Source organism: Amblyomma mixtum, chromosome 1 (assembly GCF_055824585.1).
Source record: "Amblyomma mixtum isolate Tamu chromosome 1, ASM5582458v1, whole genome shotgun sequence".
Lineage (NCBI taxonomy): Eukaryota > Metazoa > Arthropoda > Arachnida > Ixodida > Ixodidae > Amblyomma > Amblyomma mixtum.
Window position 1 is genome coordinate 130,377,971 of NC_143012.1, and position 19,642 is coordinate 130,397,612.

The 19,642-nt window shown below is 49.0% G+C and overlaps 1 protein-coding gene across 5 annotated transcripts in view; it reads left to right on the forward strand.

Moving 5' to 3' along the window:
• The window catches only part of LOC149367588 (uncharacterized), a 1,242,925-nt gene that overhangs the window by 1,132,478 nt on the left and 90,805 nt on the right, over positions 1-19,642 (forward strand). Inside the window, exon 18 of one of the 5 annotated variants that reach the window (XM_089556300.1) lies at positions 19,435-19,538. The exons of the other annotated variants lie outside the window; for them this stretch is intronic. Coding sequence (XP_089412426.1) covers positions 19,435-19,529 — 95 coding nt within the window. The 3' untranslated portion in view covers positions 19,530-19,538. Of the gene's footprint in view, positions 1-19,434; positions 19,539-19,642 lie in introns of those variants that run through there. 5 annotated transcript variants of the gene reach the window in all.

Below are 19,642 nucleotides of genomic sequence, written 5' to 3' on the forward strand. Positions count from 1 at the left end.
ATTTGAAAAAGGAAGTCGGTGAACTTAAGAAGATCATTAAAAAACTCACTCAGGACCTTCACCGACTTCAACCACAAACATGCGCGGGGTCCCTCCCGTCTCAGCAAGCGTTTCCTTCAGGACAAGTAGCTAAATCGGCTCCCCGACCTCCGGCGTCAAACGTTGTCACACCAAACGCGCCGCCGGCGACGGAGGAGGACAAGATGGTCACTGAGCCCATTAGACCTCCCCCGCAGAAACGGAGGGGTGGGGAGACAGATCCGCTTGTGGCATTAGAACAAAGGTTAGACGCGAAGTGCAAGGCGAGATTCGAGAGGATCGAGACTGGCATGATCGAAATTATGGGTCTCCTAAATAAGATTCAGGAACAACTTACAGTTGCTGCCGGGAACGCAGCCTCTGGCGCTCTCACGGAGACGCAGCCAGTGCTTCACCAATCCGAATATGGCCAGAACTCTATCAAAGAATGATTCGACTGTGTGGCAGTGGAACTGCCGAGGGTTTCCGCGTAAGCGAGCGCTCGTGCAACAGTACCTCGAGCAGGAAAATGAGAAACCTTTAGCCATAGCGCTGCAAGAAACGGGCAAGGGCGCGGTTAAACTTACCGGATATCAAGCGTTTGCTAGCGACCGCGGGAAAAAATCTCGGGTTACTACATTCGTCAAAAGGAGCGTAACGGCAATCGCACACGAAATCAGTTCTCGTGACATTGAGGCGGTTCTCGTTGAAATTCCCACGGGTAGGAAGGTGGAGCCCAGTATTTTCCTCTTAAACATTTACAGCACCCCCAAGCAGCGTAAAGTTAGGTTCAGGGCCCTCTTTCGCAAAGCCATCAAGGCGGCAGGAACAAACCCGCTGATAATTGTAGGGGACTAACGCGGCTCATCAAGAGTGGGGATACAATAGGCACGACCCGAAGAGAAGGCAGCTGTGGGAAGACTTTCACGAATTGGGCCTCACACTGCAAACGGACTCGGGCTGTCCGACCAAGGTGGGAAACAGCGTGAGCGTCGACACTACCCCAGATGTAACCTTCACCAGAAACGTTGCAGATATTACCTGGAGAAACACCGACATCAACTTTGGGAGCGATCACTACGTCCTCGCAGTAACCCTTAAACGGGGAGCCAAAGTAAGAAGCAGCAGAAAACCCAGTGTAACTCAATGGTATAAATTCAGACAACTCAGAGAAAGCTCCGACGTAGAGCAGAACATCCAGGATATCGACGAATGAGTGGAAGCCCTCATGCGCCAAGTTAAGGCCGCTACCACGACCCTACAGGAGGAAGACGCACCGACAACCGCCGACAGCAAACTCTTGCACATGTGGGAAGCTAAACGAGGCATGGAAAAGCGTGTCCGCACACAGAGATGGAACAGAAATTTGAGGCGAATAGCCAGGCATAATAAGGAAATTGAGGAATACGCAATTAAACTTTCTGAGCAAAACTGGTGTAGTAGATGTGATGAAATGGAAGGAAATATGAGCCTTTCCAAGACTTCGGGCCTGCTGCGACATCTCCTGGACCCTGATAGCTCAAAAACACAATCGGGCACTAGATTGGCGAAGGCCAGGCACGCGTTCGAGGGGACGGACGCGGAGCTCGTGGCAAAATTAGTAAACACCTACATCGGCGACACAGAATCCTTCCCCCTCCCGCAGTACAAGGGCCCTCCTAACGAGACTCTCGATGCGCCCATACCAGAGGCGGAGGTTAGGGCCGAAATTTTGACTTTAAAGACACGATCGGTTCCCGGCCCAGACGGGGTTACGAACAAATTATTAAGTTGTGACGGAACAGCGCAAAACACCGGGACAAGGGACAAGCGCTGTTTTTTTTTGTTTTTTTTTTGCAGGAGGTATGCAGGAGGTATGGAGTAGCGGCCATCTCCCTCAGCAATGGAAAACTGCAAACGTGGTGCTAATCCTTAAGCCGGGTAAACCGCCCGGATTAGAAAATCTCAGACCTCGTGCGTAGGAAAGCTTATGGAACGCGTCATCCAGGCTAGACTGACACGCTTCATGGAGCAGAACGAACTGTGGCCGCACGAGATGGTCGGGTTCCGGCCGGGCTTCTGTACGCAGGACGTGATGCTTCGCTTGCAACATGACATCATAAATTCGAGATCCAAAGACGCGAAGGTGATTTTAGGTTTAGATCTAACCAAAGCCTTCGACAATGTTAAGCATGCGGCCGTCCTTGCGGGGCTTCAGGACATAGGTGTCGGCGAAAGGACGTATAATTACATCAAGGATTTCCTGTCGCACAGGACGATAAAACTAAAATTTCAGGACTTAGAATTCCCCAAGGTTTACCTGGGAAGTAAGGGAACGCCACAGGGATCGGTGCTATCCCCCTCCCTTTTTAACGTGGCAATGAGGGGCCTTCTCGCCGCACTCAGGAATATAGACGGCATAAAATTTAGCTTGTACGCAGATGACATGAACATATGGCTGAACAGTGGTAGTGACGGTAGCATAGAAGAGCGGCTGCAGGCAGCGGCAGACACTGTAGTGTCCTACGCGGCCGAAAGGTGTCTTGTGTGTTCGCCGCAGAAATCGGAACTTTTTGTTTACAATCCGAAAGCGCTCCGGTGCAAGCGCGACTGGAATTTTGAAATTAAGGTAGAGGGCAAAGCTGCAGCGAAAGTTAATCACATCAGGATCCTCGGACTTTTTATCCAAGAGGACGGTTACAATGAAGGAACGATCAAGAAGCTCAGCAACTACGCTGCGCAAGTAACAGGGATCTTCAGGAGGGTCGCGCTGAAGGGCAGGGGCCTCAATGAAAGTAGCCTCTTGAAACTGACGCAGGCGTATATTATTAGCCGAATATGCTATGCCACGCCATTCCTCGATATTAGGGTAAACGAGAGAGAGAAGATCGACGCAATTATTCGGCGTTGCGTCAAGAGGGCGCTGGGCGTACCTATCACCACCTCTACAGACCGCCTGTTGGAAATGGGGGTGCATAATACTTGGATTGAACTCGCCGAGGCGGTGCGAATCGCCTAGCTCGAAAGACTGAGTACAACGAATACGGGCCGGACCATCTTAGATTGGGTCGGCCGAAAAGTAGATAGGGGCATATGCGACAAGGTCGCCCTACCGCCATAATGTCGCGAGAATATCATCGTTCCCCCCCTCCCCCGCAACATGCACCCAGAACATCACAGGGAAAGACGGGAGAAGAGGGCGGAGGCGCTGGTTAAAAGGGCCGGGAATTTCAGGGCAAATGAGGTTGCCTACGTGGACGCAGCGAGTGGCAGGTCGGGGGCGGCGGTCGCCTCAGTAGTCGACGGCCGAGGTGCACCAGTCGCCGCCGCCTCCATTAGGAGTAGAAACATAGATACGGCCGAGGAGGTCGCAATAGCGCTTGCTTGCGACGGAACCAAGGCTAGTTTGATTCTTAGTGACAGCAAAACAGCAATCTGCAACATCGGAAAGAGCAGGACGAAAGAGCAGGACGCCAGAAACGGCTCGAATTCTGTCCGCAGCCAAAATTGATCGCAAGATCACCTTAATTTGGGTCCCTGCACACACATCCGTCCCCGGTAACGAGGCGGCCCACATGTTAGCCCGAGATCTCTACTTCCGGGTAACTGTAGAGCCACCCGACCGGGGATGGACGAACGTTTGCAAACGTACGCGGAAATCGCCGTGCACTACAGGTTAGGCAGGCGTCTAATGCCACCACCAGATCCAAACTTAACCAATACAGAGGCCATCGCCTGGCGACGATTACAGGCCGGAAATTTCGTTAACCCTGTCTGGTTATTTCAAACCACGTTAGACGATAAAAAAGGTGACAAATGTAAGACCTGCGGAGCGAGGGGGACCCTCGATCAAATAATTTGGCAATGCCCGGATTCCCGGGTGCTGAGGACAATATTAAGAGTAGGGAAGCCTGGGAGGCCCTTCTGCGAAGCGAGGTCCCCGCCGACCAGAAACGAGCTGTCCGCCTGGCGGCTGAAGCCGCGAAGAGACAATGTATATTCGCCAGTCTTTAGTCGCGGAGGTCCCGTCCCCCGTCCCCTAGGCCTGCGTGCCAGGGACGGGGAGTAGGGGGCCTCCTACATCGGTGGAAATAAAAGTTATCAATCAATCAGCGCCGCAGGTGCGCGGCGTGGCGTAACTGCAGCCGGGCTATCTGAAGGAGAGAGTTGGTCGCCGATATTCACTCCGCTAAAGGTCAAACATAACTGCGGCCGGGTCACGCGAAGGCTTGAAAGTGCGAGTAGTATTGCTTTCGCAATGAAACTAATTTTTAGCAAAGGTGACTGGGGGACCGATTTTCGTGGGCAGGGCTTTCAGTGCAGGAGTGTGATAGGTTCTACAATTCTGCAGGTCCGTGTTATCAGTCATTGCTGGCTGCGAGAGGAAGTGGGGGGGGGGGGATATGGGCATTCTAACGTGGAATGGTATCATTTGGGCTGGGCGCATTTGCATTGCTGGCAGTGCGTGGGGTATTGTGACGGAAAGAAGCTGTGCTGTGATGGAGGTTTGGGAATGAGTTCATCTGGAGCTGGTGCTATGCACGTGCCTTTTTTGAACAGACCAGAGAGGGTCTTTCAGTGGAGTGGAAATACATGGGTGCGACGCTAAGCTCGACATTTTTCTAGGCTACAACAATTGCCCCATCGGAAACCTCAGAGCGAGACGCCCGCAACAACAGTTTTAGCACCGTCGTACGGTGAGTTACGGCAACTACAACTGCACGGCGAAATGTGGCCTGGCAAGCATTGGAACACTAGCAGTTGGAACGCGTCACCGTATTGGCCGAGCTGTCGTCCGGCGCTGCTGAAACTTTCGATTAGCTCTGAAAGGTTAAATCGTTTCCATTTTACTACGACCACTTGAGAACAAAATTTAAGACCGAATGCGTGACAGAAAGCCATTCTTCCAAAGAGAATGAACCATAATTGAAATGAATTTGCTGTAGCGAACACATCATTGCGCTTGTGTAACACTATAGCCCTCGTAGTTTTTTTAGCGTGGAAAATTGATTTAATTTCCTTGAGGTGCTAAGCAATAACACTTGAGTATTCCTGGAATTCATGGTATTTGCGCCGAAATGATTTCGCTTGCAAAGTAACTTTCTCTTAACAACAGTTGATAGAAAAGCACTGAACATTTACCAACATGCCATCCACAAATGTCAATAAATGCCTTCAAATCAAAGCGAGCGTTTATGGATTCCGGCGTAAATGTTCTGTAAACGGCTTTCCTTTCTTCCGTCACTCCTGAATACAAAAGCAACTGAGGCTTGCACTGAAAAACCCGCCAGTTCTGCTCGGCTAAGAGAATGTGGTTGGTAATCTCGGTTTCGTGTTCAGTGTTGCTTTACTTGAAAAGTTCTGCTGCAGCACCTGTTTATCTTATGCGTTAGTTCGAATGTGCAAAAATGTTGTCTCGGTTTATATTATATTGTTGCGGGAAAGAATATACTCAAATATATTTACAGATAGAAAGGAAAAGCTGCGAGCGGTACCGAGAACACAGCCAGAACTTCGTTGTCGTCTTCGTCTCCTTCCACTCGTGCCGTCGCTCATTGTCGTCGTCGTCTACCCGCGCACCGGTGATGCCGCTCCTCTCCGCAGACATCCGTACCGAGTGTCCAGCGCCAAATGCACCGTCGTAAATGAAGAGGTGGACAAGATGCTCGCAAAAGACATCGTCGAGCCCTCGTCAAGCCCTTGGGCTTCACCAGTCGTCCTGGTGAAAAAGAAGGACGGCAGCTGGCGCTTCTGCGTTGATTATCGGCACCTCAACCGCATCACAAAAAAAAGACGTATATCCACTCCCGAGGATCGATGATGCATTAGATTGCCTCCATGGCGCCAAATATTTCTCTTCAATTGATCTTCGATCGGGGTACTGGCAAATTGCCGTTGATGAAAAGGACCGCGAGAAGACCGCCTTCGTGACGCCTGATGGCTTATACCAGTTTAAAGTCATGCCGTTCGGCCTCTGTAACGCCCCGGCTACCTTCAAACGAATGATGGACTCCCTTCTTCGCGGCTTTAGGTGGCCTCTACCTGCCTCTGTCGCCTAGACGATGTTGTGGTTTTCTCGCCTACTTTTGCCACGCACCTCGAGCGCCTCTCCAGTATTCTGACAGTGTTCCGTAACGCCGGACTTCAGCTGAACTCATCGAAATGCAAGTTCGGTCGCCGCCAACTCACTTTTCTCGGACGCCGTCTTGACGCATCTGGTGTACGCCCAGATACCATCAAAATTCAAGCCGTCAAGGACTTTCCGCTTCCAAAGTCGTCGAAAGATGTGCGCAGCTTGTTCGGCTTGTGCTCGTATTTTCGCAGTTTTATCAGAGGTTCAGCCAGCATCGCTCGTCCGCTCAACGACTTTCTTAACAACGACACCCCCTATATCTGGGGCCTTGGTCAAGAGAACTCATTTTTATCCCTCGTTCATTTGCTGACCACTCTACCCGTCTTAGCCCATTTTGACCCATCGTGTACACGCTTCAATGTTTCTACACGCAGCAGTATTTATTCATGATCAATACTGCAGAAAGCAGTATTGAAAGTATTGATAAATAGAAAGCAGTGAGAAGAGTTTATTAACTTCCTATAAGCAAATATTACTACAATATCTTCTGTTTTGAAACATTCTCCCATACACTAATTTCATCATGCATTTTCTGCGAACAATTTGGAAAGTTTTTCGATTTAGTGAAATTATTGCAACAGATCTCTTTATGCACTCAGGTAAGAGGTCATCGCGAACAAGGTGGCTCTAATGATATTAAACAGCATGCAGTTTGGTCATTTATTTCTCTTTATGCGTCAAACTGCTTCAAGATTTTCTTGCAACTTTCTATTGACAGGCGTAATAACTAGAAGTAACATTCTACCAGATTTTTATTACCAAATGTGCATAGTATGGAGAACACATTTTCGAGTAACTTTCTACTGACAGCAGTACATACCTACAGAAGAAGTAAGTTTAACCAACATTGTATTACCAAGTGGTGTAAGAGTGTAGAAGTTAATACAATGTTAATTTTGTTAATACAAAGGTAAAATAAATTCTAAAGAAAGCTAATTAATTTTGTACGGGTAGCCGCCGCGGCACCTGCCCTTGAACCCCGTGCCACAGTTTTCCTCTTTTTCAAAAGGAGGCCCTTTTACGGCGCGATGCTATGGCCGAAATTAATCTCAGAAGAGCAGAAAGCTGGGCGAGTTGGTTGATATGCATACTGAAAAAATTTGCGCCGAAAAAACGATTTTGCCACTTTTTGGCAAAATCACTGGGGTACACAGGGGGTGACATGTGATGTTCTTGATGTCAGATTGGTATGCTTCGTTTTGTTTTTCCTATTTATATATGCTTGTGTTTCGGAATAAATCTTCAGTTGTGAGTTAGCGCTCGTCCTTGTCTCGTCTTGCTTTGCCCTCGTTTTTTCTGCGCAAATTTTTTCAGAAATTAATCTCATTCTCTCCTCCGCCATGGAGAGGTTGAGCTGAGTTTCGGCGTCTTTCCTTTCCTAAAGTTTCATCGCTCTGCCTACGGGGCGGCACTGACAACCAAAACCAGAGGCTCTAAAAGCGGCAGGCGCTGCAACATTAACACACGTCCAGTGCAGCTGACAATTCGCTCTCATATCCCTCTGGTTAACCCTTTCCTTCACCACCTTTCAAACTCTCCTTAGGTTTACCATACCAGGCGGCCATCAAAGACGCTGATTTACCTTACGTTACGGGCGCCAATTTATTCTGCAGCGCGTACCATCAGCGCTGCAGGAGGTAGCAAGTCCTCTCATTAATCACACGCAAGTGGCGGCCACTGTGTCGTCGTTGCCTTGAAAACCATCAGCAACAGATATCTTAGAGTAAATAAATAGCAGCGCAAGGAGACAAGGACAAGAAGAGACAACAAGGACGGCGCTGAAGAGTGTGTCGTAAGGGAGAACACGTTTGCATTGGAACCCACGAGGCACCATAGTGGTTCGCGTGTGTTCCGGCGGCTTGGGCATCGCCGGCATTCTCTCGCAGGCGCGTTGTTTCAGCCTCATTGTGTCATACTGACTTGCCTATCAGACTGCGTTGTTCCTGGCCTGGTTGTTCTGTCTTATCGGCGTTGCAAGCTCGCACATGGGCACTGCTGACGCCACGAAAAGGGGACCTTCACGTAGGCCATGATGGACTGTTTGGGGCGGTGCATCCTTATATTATAAGTGCGAGCACCTGATCGTGAGGCCGAGCACGTCGTGAAGACGAATTCCTTAGACAGCTCAGTCATGCTAGCCTCGCTAAGCACAGTGACATCCTATTCAATATATGTGAGGTCGACCTCACGCAACAGGGAGGAAGTTCAGTTTCACACCGGTCAGAAGCTCCACCGTGGCCGCTGCGGTGTAACAGGGCAGCAGTTGATGGACTACACCTGCCGCGTGTCCTCAATCTGGTGCTCTTCTTCCAGCGAGCAGTGGTTGGAAAATACAAAAAGGCTTTCGCCCGAACTCGTCGCGGTGTTCGACCAACCGTGATCGAGAGCGCCAGTCGGGGGGGCGGTCGTTGACACGGGATGCAAGCGGAGCGCGACCCCGCGCCGCTCGATCGCCCCGACGACGCTCATCCGAGGGCCTCCAGCCTGCGCCATCCGGCAGGTTCTGCAAGTTCGACTGCTTTCGCGCGTTGACGTATCCAGCGTAATCGTCAGACATGGTGCAAAAAGTGCTCCCGGTCTTGGAATGATTCATTCACGCCATGCGCGAAACTAGGAGCACGCTGGCCGCACATGCATTCAGCGTGCCGTCTTGTGGAGCGACAGGTCGACTCCTCGCGTACAAAACTTGAAGGTCATGTTAAGGCGCAAATATCAACATGAAGCGGCCTCAGTTAATAGAAAAGCACAAGATTATTGTGCTGTGGGTGGGAATCGAACCCAGGCCTCCGGCATGCTAGACGGAGACGGTTCCACTGCGCAACGACTCCTTTTATTTATTTATTATTATTATTTTTTATTATATTTATTACACGGGTTTATATGCAGGAAAGAGCTATATACATTATTTACAAAGTAATCAGCCAGTAGCCCAGGTTTAAACTCACAAAGTCTTCGAAACAAAGGAGATGCCGTTGGCGCTTATCTGAGCTTAATTACTTCACCATAAATTCGATGTTCTAGCATTTACAGAAACCTGGTTCACTGATTCATCTGAGGTTGTTCAATTTGAAGGCTATTCTCATGTGTCTTTGTTCAGAGGCAATAAAAAAGGGGGCGGTGCCTCTGTGTGTTTTCGTGATGGCGTATCACCCGCCTCCCTAGAGTCATTTTCCGTTGTTGATTGCGATTTTGAGATACTTCCCGAATATTGTGGTGTTACTATAATTCTTGTTTACAGACCCCCGTCTAGTAAACTTCAACGCTTTTTTTCCTACCTTGACAGTGTACTTCACTCGCTTACAGGACATAGCCAATCTGTTGTCGTGCTGGGTGATTTTAACATACATATATTAACTGAGAATACAGTTTCTAAGAGTTTTATTGGTATGATGTCTACCTACAGCTGTATAAATGTTATACACCTGCCAAGAAGAATTATCACAAGTGCCGGAACTGCTCTCGATTTATGTTTCACTTACTCCTTACCAAACGATGTCCAGTCGGGTGTGATGGCCTGCGACGTTAGCGACCATCTTTCATTTTTTGACTTTTTGCCCCATTCGAGGAGAACTTTTTCTAGTAGCGCAGCTAACGATTTCTATAAAAAATTAATGACGAAACTATAAATCGCTTTCGACGCATGATTTCAGAGGTGGACTGGTCAATCGTTTTTAATGAAGAGGATCCTAGTCGCTGTTACGACGTCTTTGATGGAATAGGATAGGATAACTTTATTTGGCTCTAGAACAAGTGTTTTTTTTATGTGGTCAGATGAGTACATCCGCAACGGTCGGTTGCCCCTATTCCAGGGCTCCGCTGGATGCTGCCGTCAGTTGAGCTCGCCGTATCAAACCGATCTGGTCATCGCGGCAGTCGCTGGAGAGCAGACCCTCCCATTGCTCCACACTTGGGTTTTGTATAACTGGGACGATGACGACTTTTTGACATGCCCATGTGATGTGATACAGTGTAGGTTTTTCATGGCACCACGGACAATTGTTTGGTTTGGTTTGGTTTGGTTTGGTTTGGATTATGGGGTTTAACGTCCCAAAGCGACTAAGGCTATGAGAGACGCCGTAGTGGAAAGCTCCGGAAATTTCGACCACCTGGGGTTCTTTAACGTGCACTGACATCGCACAATACACGGGCCTCGAATTTCTCCTCCAAAGAAATTCAACCGCCGCGGCCGGGATCGAACCCGCGTCTTTCGGCACAGCAGCCGAGCACCATAGCCACTGAGCCACCGCGGCGGCTCCACGGACAAATGTGTGCGTAAAGTGTGGGGTGAATTTTACTTAGTGTGTTTAGATTTGGATATAACCCCGTTTGAAGTTGTCTCCATGTGACAGCCTCTTCTTTGTTTAAAGATTTGTGTGGTGGTGGGTACCGCATCCTGCTGCCTTTGTAGTTGTTGAGTATGGCCGAGTATTCCTGAGGTACTGGCAGGGATTCCTCAAGGTCGTTGACGTTGGATGCTCGGTAGTTAGCATATCCTCGAGCTTCCTGTCCGCCTCTTTGTTTCCTGCCACCCCCGTGTGCCCCGGTACCCAGATGATCTTATGTTTGATCGGCTTGTGTGGTTTTGAATGCGTTTGTTGCGTCTTGCAGTCTACAGAGCGGAGTAGGCGGAGCGCTCTGTGACCGACTCTGCCGCAAAGATAGTTGCGGCAGGCTGCTTGTGAATCAGTAAGAATTGTCAGTGACCGCCCAGTCCGACAGCCCTCCGCTGCCGCTAGAGCGACGGCCGCTTCTTCAGCCTCAGCTATCGTGCAGTCTTGCAGTGAGGCGCTGGTAATCTCGTGTAATTCAGAGTTGACTACAGTTGCCACTGCGTTGTTGGTGCCTTGTCCCCTTGTCATGGCATATGTGGCAGCGTCGACATACACTGTTGTATCCTGGGATGCGTGTGTTTTCTGTAAGCGGTCGGCCCTTGCCTCTCTGCGGTCTTTATGGAGGTTAGGGTCCATGTTTCTTGGTATTGGTGCCACCCTGAGCGTGCTGCGGTACTCATCGGGGATCGTTTCAGTTCTCAATATTTCACGAATTTGTTCGGTGTAGCCCAGTTTCTTTAAAAGAACTCTGCCTGTGGGGGTCTGCTGTAGTCCGCGCATTTGGGCAACATGCTGCGCTTCCCGTAATTCCTCGAACGTGTTGTGCAGTCCCAAGGCTAAGAGCTTTTCAGTTGAGGTGTTATGGGGTAGTCGAAGCGCGGTTTTATACGCTTTGCGTAAAATCGCGTCCGCCTGTTGTATTTCACTTCTGATATGATTGTAGTACGGGAGACTGTATGTCGCCCGGCTGACCACTAGGCTCCTGACCAGCTTGAGTGTGTCTTCTCGCATGCCATGACGTCTGTGTGAGATGCGCGTAATCATGCGGGCCACTTGGAGTGTAGATGCCTTTAATAGCGCAAGGGTGTGAGTACAGCGTTGATTTGACTGTATCCACATCCCTAGTACTCGTATGAGTGTCTTCTCTCCTTCGAGGTAAACTTGTAGTCGAAGTTCTTTACTGGTAGGGACTGTTAGGCTCTGTTTTCCTCTCCAAACCCGTAAGAGCTCAGATTTTTCGGTCGAGCATGCTAACCCTCTTGCTTTGACGTAGTTTTCAACGCAGGTGGCCGCTTCTTGTAGCCTATCCTCTTTCTCGCCGAGTGAGCCAGTGTTAGTCCATATTGTGATGTCGTCGGCATAAATGGCATGCTGGATGTCGTCGATTTCTTTTAGTTGCTTCGCCAGTCCGATCATGGCCACGTTTAATAGCGTGGGTGAAATGACCGACCCTTGAGGTGTTCCCTTATTAGGCGTTCGAAACTTCTCGGACCGAAGTTCATCTATACTGATGGTTGCAGTTCTGTTTGATAGAAATGCTTTGACGAAGCTGTGAATCCTGCGTCCGCAGTTCAGGTTGTCCAGGACCGTAAGGATTGCTTCGTGGCTCACATTGTCAAAAGCCCCTTTGATGTCTAGGGCCATTATCACGTTTTCTCCGTCCCTAGGAACGCTCCGAAGGACACCTTCATGTATTTGGAGGAGCACGTCTTGAGCTGATAATTTTGCTCTAAAGCCGAACATGCTGTGAGGGATCAGTTCGTTGTCTTCCATGTTGTTTTGAAGTCTCTGAGTTACCACTCGCTCGTATAGTTTTCCCAGGCATGACGTAAGTGAGATCGGCCTGAGGTTTTCTATCTGCAGTTTCTTGCCTAACTTGGGTATCATCACCACTTCGGCATGTTTCCACTCCTCGGGGACAGTTTCAGCTTCCCAATGTTTGTTGAGGAAGTCTGTCAGTTCAGCGACCAGAGCATCGCTGAAGTTGCGGATGAGTGCGTTGTTTATTTTATCCGCTCCCGCGGCCGTATTTCTGGTGGTGTTTCGCATGGCCGCGTAGACCTCTTCTCGTGTGATGGGTCTGTCCAGATTAGCGTTATCGTATCCCCGGTACTCCCCTGTATAGGTCGGCGGGTTCGTGCTGCTAAAGCACTTGGCGCGCAATCTGTCGAGGAGTTCCGAGTCTGTGCCCTCGAACTGGTGAATGAACCGGTATATGGATTTATTGTTTACTTTGTCGGATCAAGGAGCGGTGTAAGGATACGCCAAGTCCGTGTCGTGCTTAGCGTCCCACTAAGAGAATCGCTGAATTGTTGCCAATTTTGTTTTGTCAGCTGTGTGGCGTATTCCTCTGCTTTCGCTGTAATTTCGGCGATTTTAAGCTTGAGTTTCCTGTTATGTTTTTGTTTTTTCCATCTCCTGGTGAGACTGCGCCTAGCATCCCAAAGATTGAGCAGCCGACCGTCCACCTCGGGTGTTTCCGCTGTTCGGTTTGTGGTTTTGGTGTACTTGTCTTGCGTATCCCTTAGCATGCTTCCCCATTCCTCTAACGACTGTATGCCATTCTCCGTAAGGTTGCTGTCGCATGCTTCGCGGAACGCATTCCAGTCCGTTATTTTTGCCGCGCCCAACTGGCGTCTCAGCCTGTGTGAGGTTACCTGCGTCTTGAGTATGTAGTGGTCACTGCATAAATTTTCGAATAGGTTCTCCCGTTGTGTTTGTCCGATTCCTCTTACGAATGTGAGGTCGGGGCAGGTGTCGATGCTGACGCTATTTCCAACCCTGGTAGGGGTTGCTGGGTCCGTGAGTAGGTTGCAGTTGAAGTTATCTGCAACCTCGGCTAGCGTTTTGCCTTTAATGGTGGCCTTTTGGTACCCCCTTTCCCGCCTTTTGGTGCCCTCCCTTTCTTTCTCCTTCCAGTGCCAGCCTATTTGTTTGCCTTGTTCTCATTTCCCTGTGCCACGCAGACTGATCCTCTTATCTTAGTTTTACAGGTCCACCCAGCGCCTCCCCCCCGTCGCAGCCCCTTCAAAGCCTTTGTTCATTACACACCCCCCGGATATAAGTTTTTCCACTATAGCAGCTTAACGAATCAAGATTCACCTCCCTAGCCTTCCTGACACGCATCCCCTCTCACACCACGTTCCTTCCCCCACCCGGGGCCTTCCTCCTCGGAGCGAAGGCCCTATTTAATCCCTGCCAATGATGAACGCTTTGCCCAGACGAAGACAAGTCCTCTTGTCGAAACGTTGGCTCAAGCAACCTGACGTTTTCCCCTCCCTTGTTCATTTTGTGATTTCCCTTCATGTGGCTGTCGTAGCATGTGTATCCCGTGAGAGTGGGTGTCGCGCCCGTTTCTTGAAGTGCGATAACGTCAGGCGGTGTTAGCTGCGTCTGAATGAATTGTTCGATGAGGCCTTGTTTCATGCGATAGCCTCTGCAGTTCCATTGCCATATGTCTGTTGCATCATTTGTTGCATCATCTGTTGTATTTCCGCTTTGAAGTTTGAGCGTTCCTCATCGCTCATCTGCAGCGAGGAGTGCATTTGTGTAGCGTTCGACAGCGGGTGGCAGTTGGATTGTAGGTCTTGAACTTTATTTGTGAGTTCCGCAATTTGGCGTTCCAACTCATTCTGTTTAACGCGGGCAAGTTCTAGTTCGCGCTTAAGTGCTGCTTTGAAAAAAAAATTTCAAGATGCCTATTATGGCGCCTTTCCTCTAGTCCGCCGCAGTAGATGGAAAAAGTCTAAGAAACCGTGGGTTAGGAAAGAGCTGTACAAAAGAATAAGGCAAGAACACAATCTCTTTGCTGATTTTTTTGAAGCACAAGGACATGAATATACTAAACTTGTATAAAGCTGTAAAGAATAAGCACAACACTGATCTAAAAACTGCAAAACAGGAATATTACGCAAAAGAGTTCGCTAATAAGCTTGCCCCTAATCAAATATGGTGGTCATATAACACTTTAGTATCAAATCGAACCGAGCTAACTCGAGTAGAGATTGATACTCCGAGCTAGCTTGTCCAGGTTTAAACTTTGCTTGCTCGGAGCATCAATGCTTGCTCGGAGCTTGCTCGGAGTATCAATGGTGACAATAAGCTCTGCTTAGATATATTTTTAGCGAAAAAACGCACAAACCTGACTGCCCACTCCGTGTTATTGTTTCGGAGAACGGGGCATGGCAGAAAAATCTAGGAAAGTTTCTCCAGACTCATCTAAATGTGCTCGATATTGACGACCTTTTTCAGGTGAAAGGCTCCGAGCAGGTGATTGAGTACTTAAAAGATAGGCGTGAAGGTAGTTTTACTGCCATATCTGTGGACATGAAAGACTTGTATTATTCCCTCCCGCATGACGACCTGTTAAGCGATGTCAGAGATTGTATCGAGGCCCATGGTGCCGTTAGATTTCAAAATGTTTCAGGCGTGGCCGTCTGTAGCTTCTTGGAGCTGCTGGACACTTACCTGAATTCCACCTTTGCACAGTTCGAAGACCACATTGTCTCTCAAAGAAACGGAATTTGCATTGGTTCTTGTGTCGCGCCCGTGCTAAGCGATATATATGTCGCGCCCGTGCTAAGTGATGAAAACAGCCGCCTTGGAACTGTTGGTGTTCCTGGCTCGTATTCATATGTTTTCTATTAAAGTGTCTTTACCATGTAATTGCGTTGTGTTAAATATTAGAATTCCTTATTTCTTTTTGCCATGTGTTTATGGTTTTGTACGGCTTTAAATATATGTGCCAGGTGCATCTGTTTTGTAACATGTTTCTGTACTGTCTTTTAGTGCGGTGTGCTCATCGCACGTAGTTTTCCCTTTACCTTGTATATTTTGTTTTTGCGCCACTTTGTATGCTACTAAAAAGGGGGGCCGTTGCTCTGTCAAGCTGTTGAAAGACAGCTTTTACTTCGGTCCCCTGCATCATCATGTGCCGCCGCGGTGGCTCAGCGGTTATGGTGATCGGCTGCTGACCCAAAAGACGCGGGTTCGATCCCGGCCGCGGCGGCTAGAATTTCTTTGGAGGAGAAATTCTAGAGGCCCGTGTACTGCGCGATGTCAGTGCACGTTAAAGAACCCCAGGTGGTCGAAATTTCCGGAGCCCTCCACTACGGCGTCTCTTATAGCCTTAGTCGCTTTGGGACGTTAAACCCCCTAAACCAAACCAAACCAGCATCATCATGTACAACGTGGTGATCACATAAACATTATTATTATTATGCCTTGCTGTCCGGGACCGCAAGATACGGGACCGATGCGCTGAGTTTGGAACAGACGAAGTGTTTAGGTTGGTAGATGATTTTCTCGTGATCTTGAACGACGAAAACGGTTGTGCGAATACGCAAGTGCCCGAAGTTTTGACAGAGTTTTCAGAGTGTCTTCTACCGTTGGCGGTGACTCATGAGCGCCCAGCCAACGGCCACATTAGGTTCTTAGATTTAGGACTGTACTTTGGCTCTGAACACGTTTGCTGGGCCTGGGAGCCGAGGGGTAACAAACCAGTCCTCCCGTATGCCTCAGCGCACTCAAAGCTTGTGAAGAGGGCCATTGTGAAGTCGTGCTTTGTGAGCGCTCTTGAGAAGAGATGTGGGCACCGTAAAGAAGAAGCCTTGCAAAGACAAGTGCGTCGTCTGGAGCAAGCCGCATATCCAGCGCGTCTCCTAATTGCTGTTGCAGAGGGCATACTGAAACAATCGCGAAATAGGCCCACCACAAATGAACGTCGAACAAAGGCAGCTGTGAAACCATACCTACATGCGGTATCACACAAACTGAAAAGGACAGGAAACAGAGCGGGGGTTTATATTTTCTTCTCGGCCCCGAAGAAACTGTATCATTTAGAAGTACAGAAAGGTGGGCAAGTTGGTTATTACTATCCATGGTAAAACAGCGCGGAAAAAACACGAGGACGGAACAAACACGACTACACGAGCGCTGACTTTCAACTGACGATTTATTACGCACATGTGTACATATATAGCATTCCCGCCAAACACTAAACAGAACAAAAAACACTGCATCATCACTGAAAATATTAAATCTACATATCTACAAATGCATGCTCCAAAAAGGTGATTTCGCGGTTAGCCAGTGATAATAAGGGCTTACTAATGCATGCTGTACCCTATTTGTCAATGTGATATGCCTCTACTATTTCTCTTACTATCTGATCCTTATGTTTGAAGATGACGGATGTCTGATGAAGCAATGGGGCGCACGTGTGCTCAGGTTGCCTGCAGTGAAGCGCCAAATTCGAACCGGCTGCCTTGTCCAAAGAATTATGGTGCTCCCTCAGGCGTTCGTTTAGACATCTCCCAGTCTGGCCAACATACCACTCACCGCAAGAAAGGGGAATCTTATAAACAAGATTCCCCTTGTTTATAAGGTTGTTTATAAGATTCCCCTTTCTTGCGGTGGGTGGTATGTTGGCCAGACTGGGAGATGTCTAAACGAACGCCTGAGGGAGCACCATAATTCTTTGGACAAGGCAGCCGGTTCGAATTTGGCGCTTCACTGCAGGCAACCTGAGCACACGTGCGCCCCATTGCTTCATCAGACATCCGTCATCTTCAAACATAAGGATCAGATAGTAAGATAAATAGTAGAGGCATATCACATTGACAAAGGGGGTACAGCATGCATTAGTAAGCCCTCATTATCACTGGCTAACCGCGAAATCACCTTTTTGGAGCATGCATTTGTAGATATGTAGATTTAATATTTTCAGTGATGATGCAGTGTTTTTTTGTTCTGTTTAGTGTTTGGCGGGAATGCTATATATGTACACATGTGCGTAATAAATCGTCAGTTGAAAGTCAGCGCTCGTGTTGTCGTGTTTGTTCCGTCCTCGTGTTTTTTCCGCGCTGTTTTACCATAAACTGTATCAGTTGTGCAAAGGAGTAAATTCTGACACAGAACGTGAGCCCGACTGCGTGACGAGGCACCGTCCGCGTCTCGTCGATTGCGAAAAAGATGATTCCCCTTTCGTGCGGCAACATCTATCTATATAGGCCAAACAGGGAGATGTCTGAACACAAGTCTACAAGAGCTCAAAAGGAATCTAAGGGACCCAAACTCAGGGGAACTCGCCTTACACTGTAGCCAGTGCGAGGGCTGCACCCCTGCCCTTGAAAGAACAGTTATTCTTCGCAAGTGTCGGGACACCCCCACAAGGTTGATAGCAGAAGCTCTGGCGATATCAAAATGCGCAGATAAGTGTGTAAGCAACCCTTCTGTGCGCCTTAGTGAAAAAGAAATGTCATTTGAACGCCAATGATAGGACGAAAGATTGGAGGAACGGGAGACTATTCCGATAATCATGCCACGAATGCGTGAGGTGATGTGTTGGTTTCTGTTTTGTTGTTTTGTATCTAGTTCTTATATAGGCTGGCTCAGAGCAATAAAACACAGTTGTTAGTCAGCGCTTGTGTTTGCGTCCTTCTGGTCTCGTCCTTGTTACTGCGGCGCTGCAATTTCGAGAAATTCACTTCGGGCGAAATTTTATTGAATAAATTTTATCTTTCTTGCTTTCCTGATGTAGGCAGTGCCCACTGACGTCATGAGGTAGCGTGGGTTTTCGGCCCGTCTGGCGTAGACGACAACGCCGGAGTTCCTCCTTATGAGCCTTATAATGCATTAATAAAGACATTGGCGGCAGCTGGTGCAGGAGAGGGTTAACCGGAAAGATATGGTCTTTGTGCTGCAGTGGGCGCAGTCAGGTTGACAGTGATGAAGAGGACCCATGTCCCATGGAGGTCCCATGGAGATACGATATCTGCACCACCAGGCAATCGAACAAGATCATGAAATCATCTTCCAATGGGTACCAGGCCATAGCGGCATTGTTAGTAACGCCTTAGCTGACGATGCTGCTCGATCGGTTCATGATACAACCAACACTGTCCGCATACCACTGACAAGAGCTGACGCAGCAAGGCACCTTCAACTGCTCGCCCGAAACCTGACTGTAACGTCGTGGTCTGCCCCTGGAGGTTGGACACCCCGCTCGCACCACTTCAACCTCTTGCTTCAACATCATATACCATTCGGCCTCCCCCGCGGTGATACTACGCTGTTGTGTCGCCTGTGGCTGGGAGTGGCGTTCACAAACGCTTATTCCCATCTCATCGCAATGGCAGACTCTCCAGCGTGTGACCAGTGCAGTTGTGATGAAGCGATCGGACACCTCTGTGACTGCCCCTCGTTTTGAGCGAGAGCGCGGTTTCCTAGTTGCTACTCTGTACCGCTTGGACTCGCGTCCTTTAACAGAGTCCAACGTTCTGGGGCCTTGGACACAACCTTCCTCTCAAAGGAAAGCGGTGAAAGCGCTCCTGAGATTCTTAAGGGACTCGGGGTTGTATTCCCGTCTATAATCTTTAAGTTTTCAGTGCACGCCCTCTGTCCCCGTGACATAGTGGTCGCTGGACACTTAGAAAACTCATTTCATTGCGGCTCTTTTACCTTTTTTCCCCTTTGTTCCCCTCCCCAAGCGTAGTGTAGCCAACTGGTCATCGCCTGGTTGACCTCCCTGCCTTTCCGTCCTTTTCTCTCTCTCTCATGTCAATATTGCTAAGAGGCCTGAACCTCTCGAGAACCCCCGGACTTTAAGCGCCATTTACCTCAGAGAGCACGGAAGCGAGAGAAAAGTTGAAAGGATATCAACTGCTTCTTGATGTTCTCTTTTGCAGCAGCATGTCAGAATGTGGAGAGTTTCCTCGTGATTTCTCACCGTGCCTGATAGGTCAGTTTTCCACTTGCAGCTTGCACAACACCGAGAAAACACCGAGGCTGGCAGATGCATGCAGCTGCCTTGGAAGTAGCGTGCTTCATTAAACGGGCACTGAAACGGTATCCACCGTGGGTAAAAAAAAGAAACAACCCGTAATACTTCTATACATTGCATCGCCTATCATCCTCGGGGAAAAAATATGGGTGATTAAAAATGACCTCCGCCTTTTCTCTCTCAACTCGTAGGCCGGACCGAGGCGCTAAAGATTACAGACCCGCATTGGACTCCTCCCACGAAAGCGTCAACCAACCAGCACGGCTTGCTATCCCGCTACGCCTAGACAATCGAGGAGAGTGCGGAGACAGCTCCTGCCTGCCGAGCAGCCAGCGTTCCTCGCCACTGTTTTCGCTGTCTTTTTGCTAAGCCAGCATCTGAGGTCCCGATGGCGGGTTG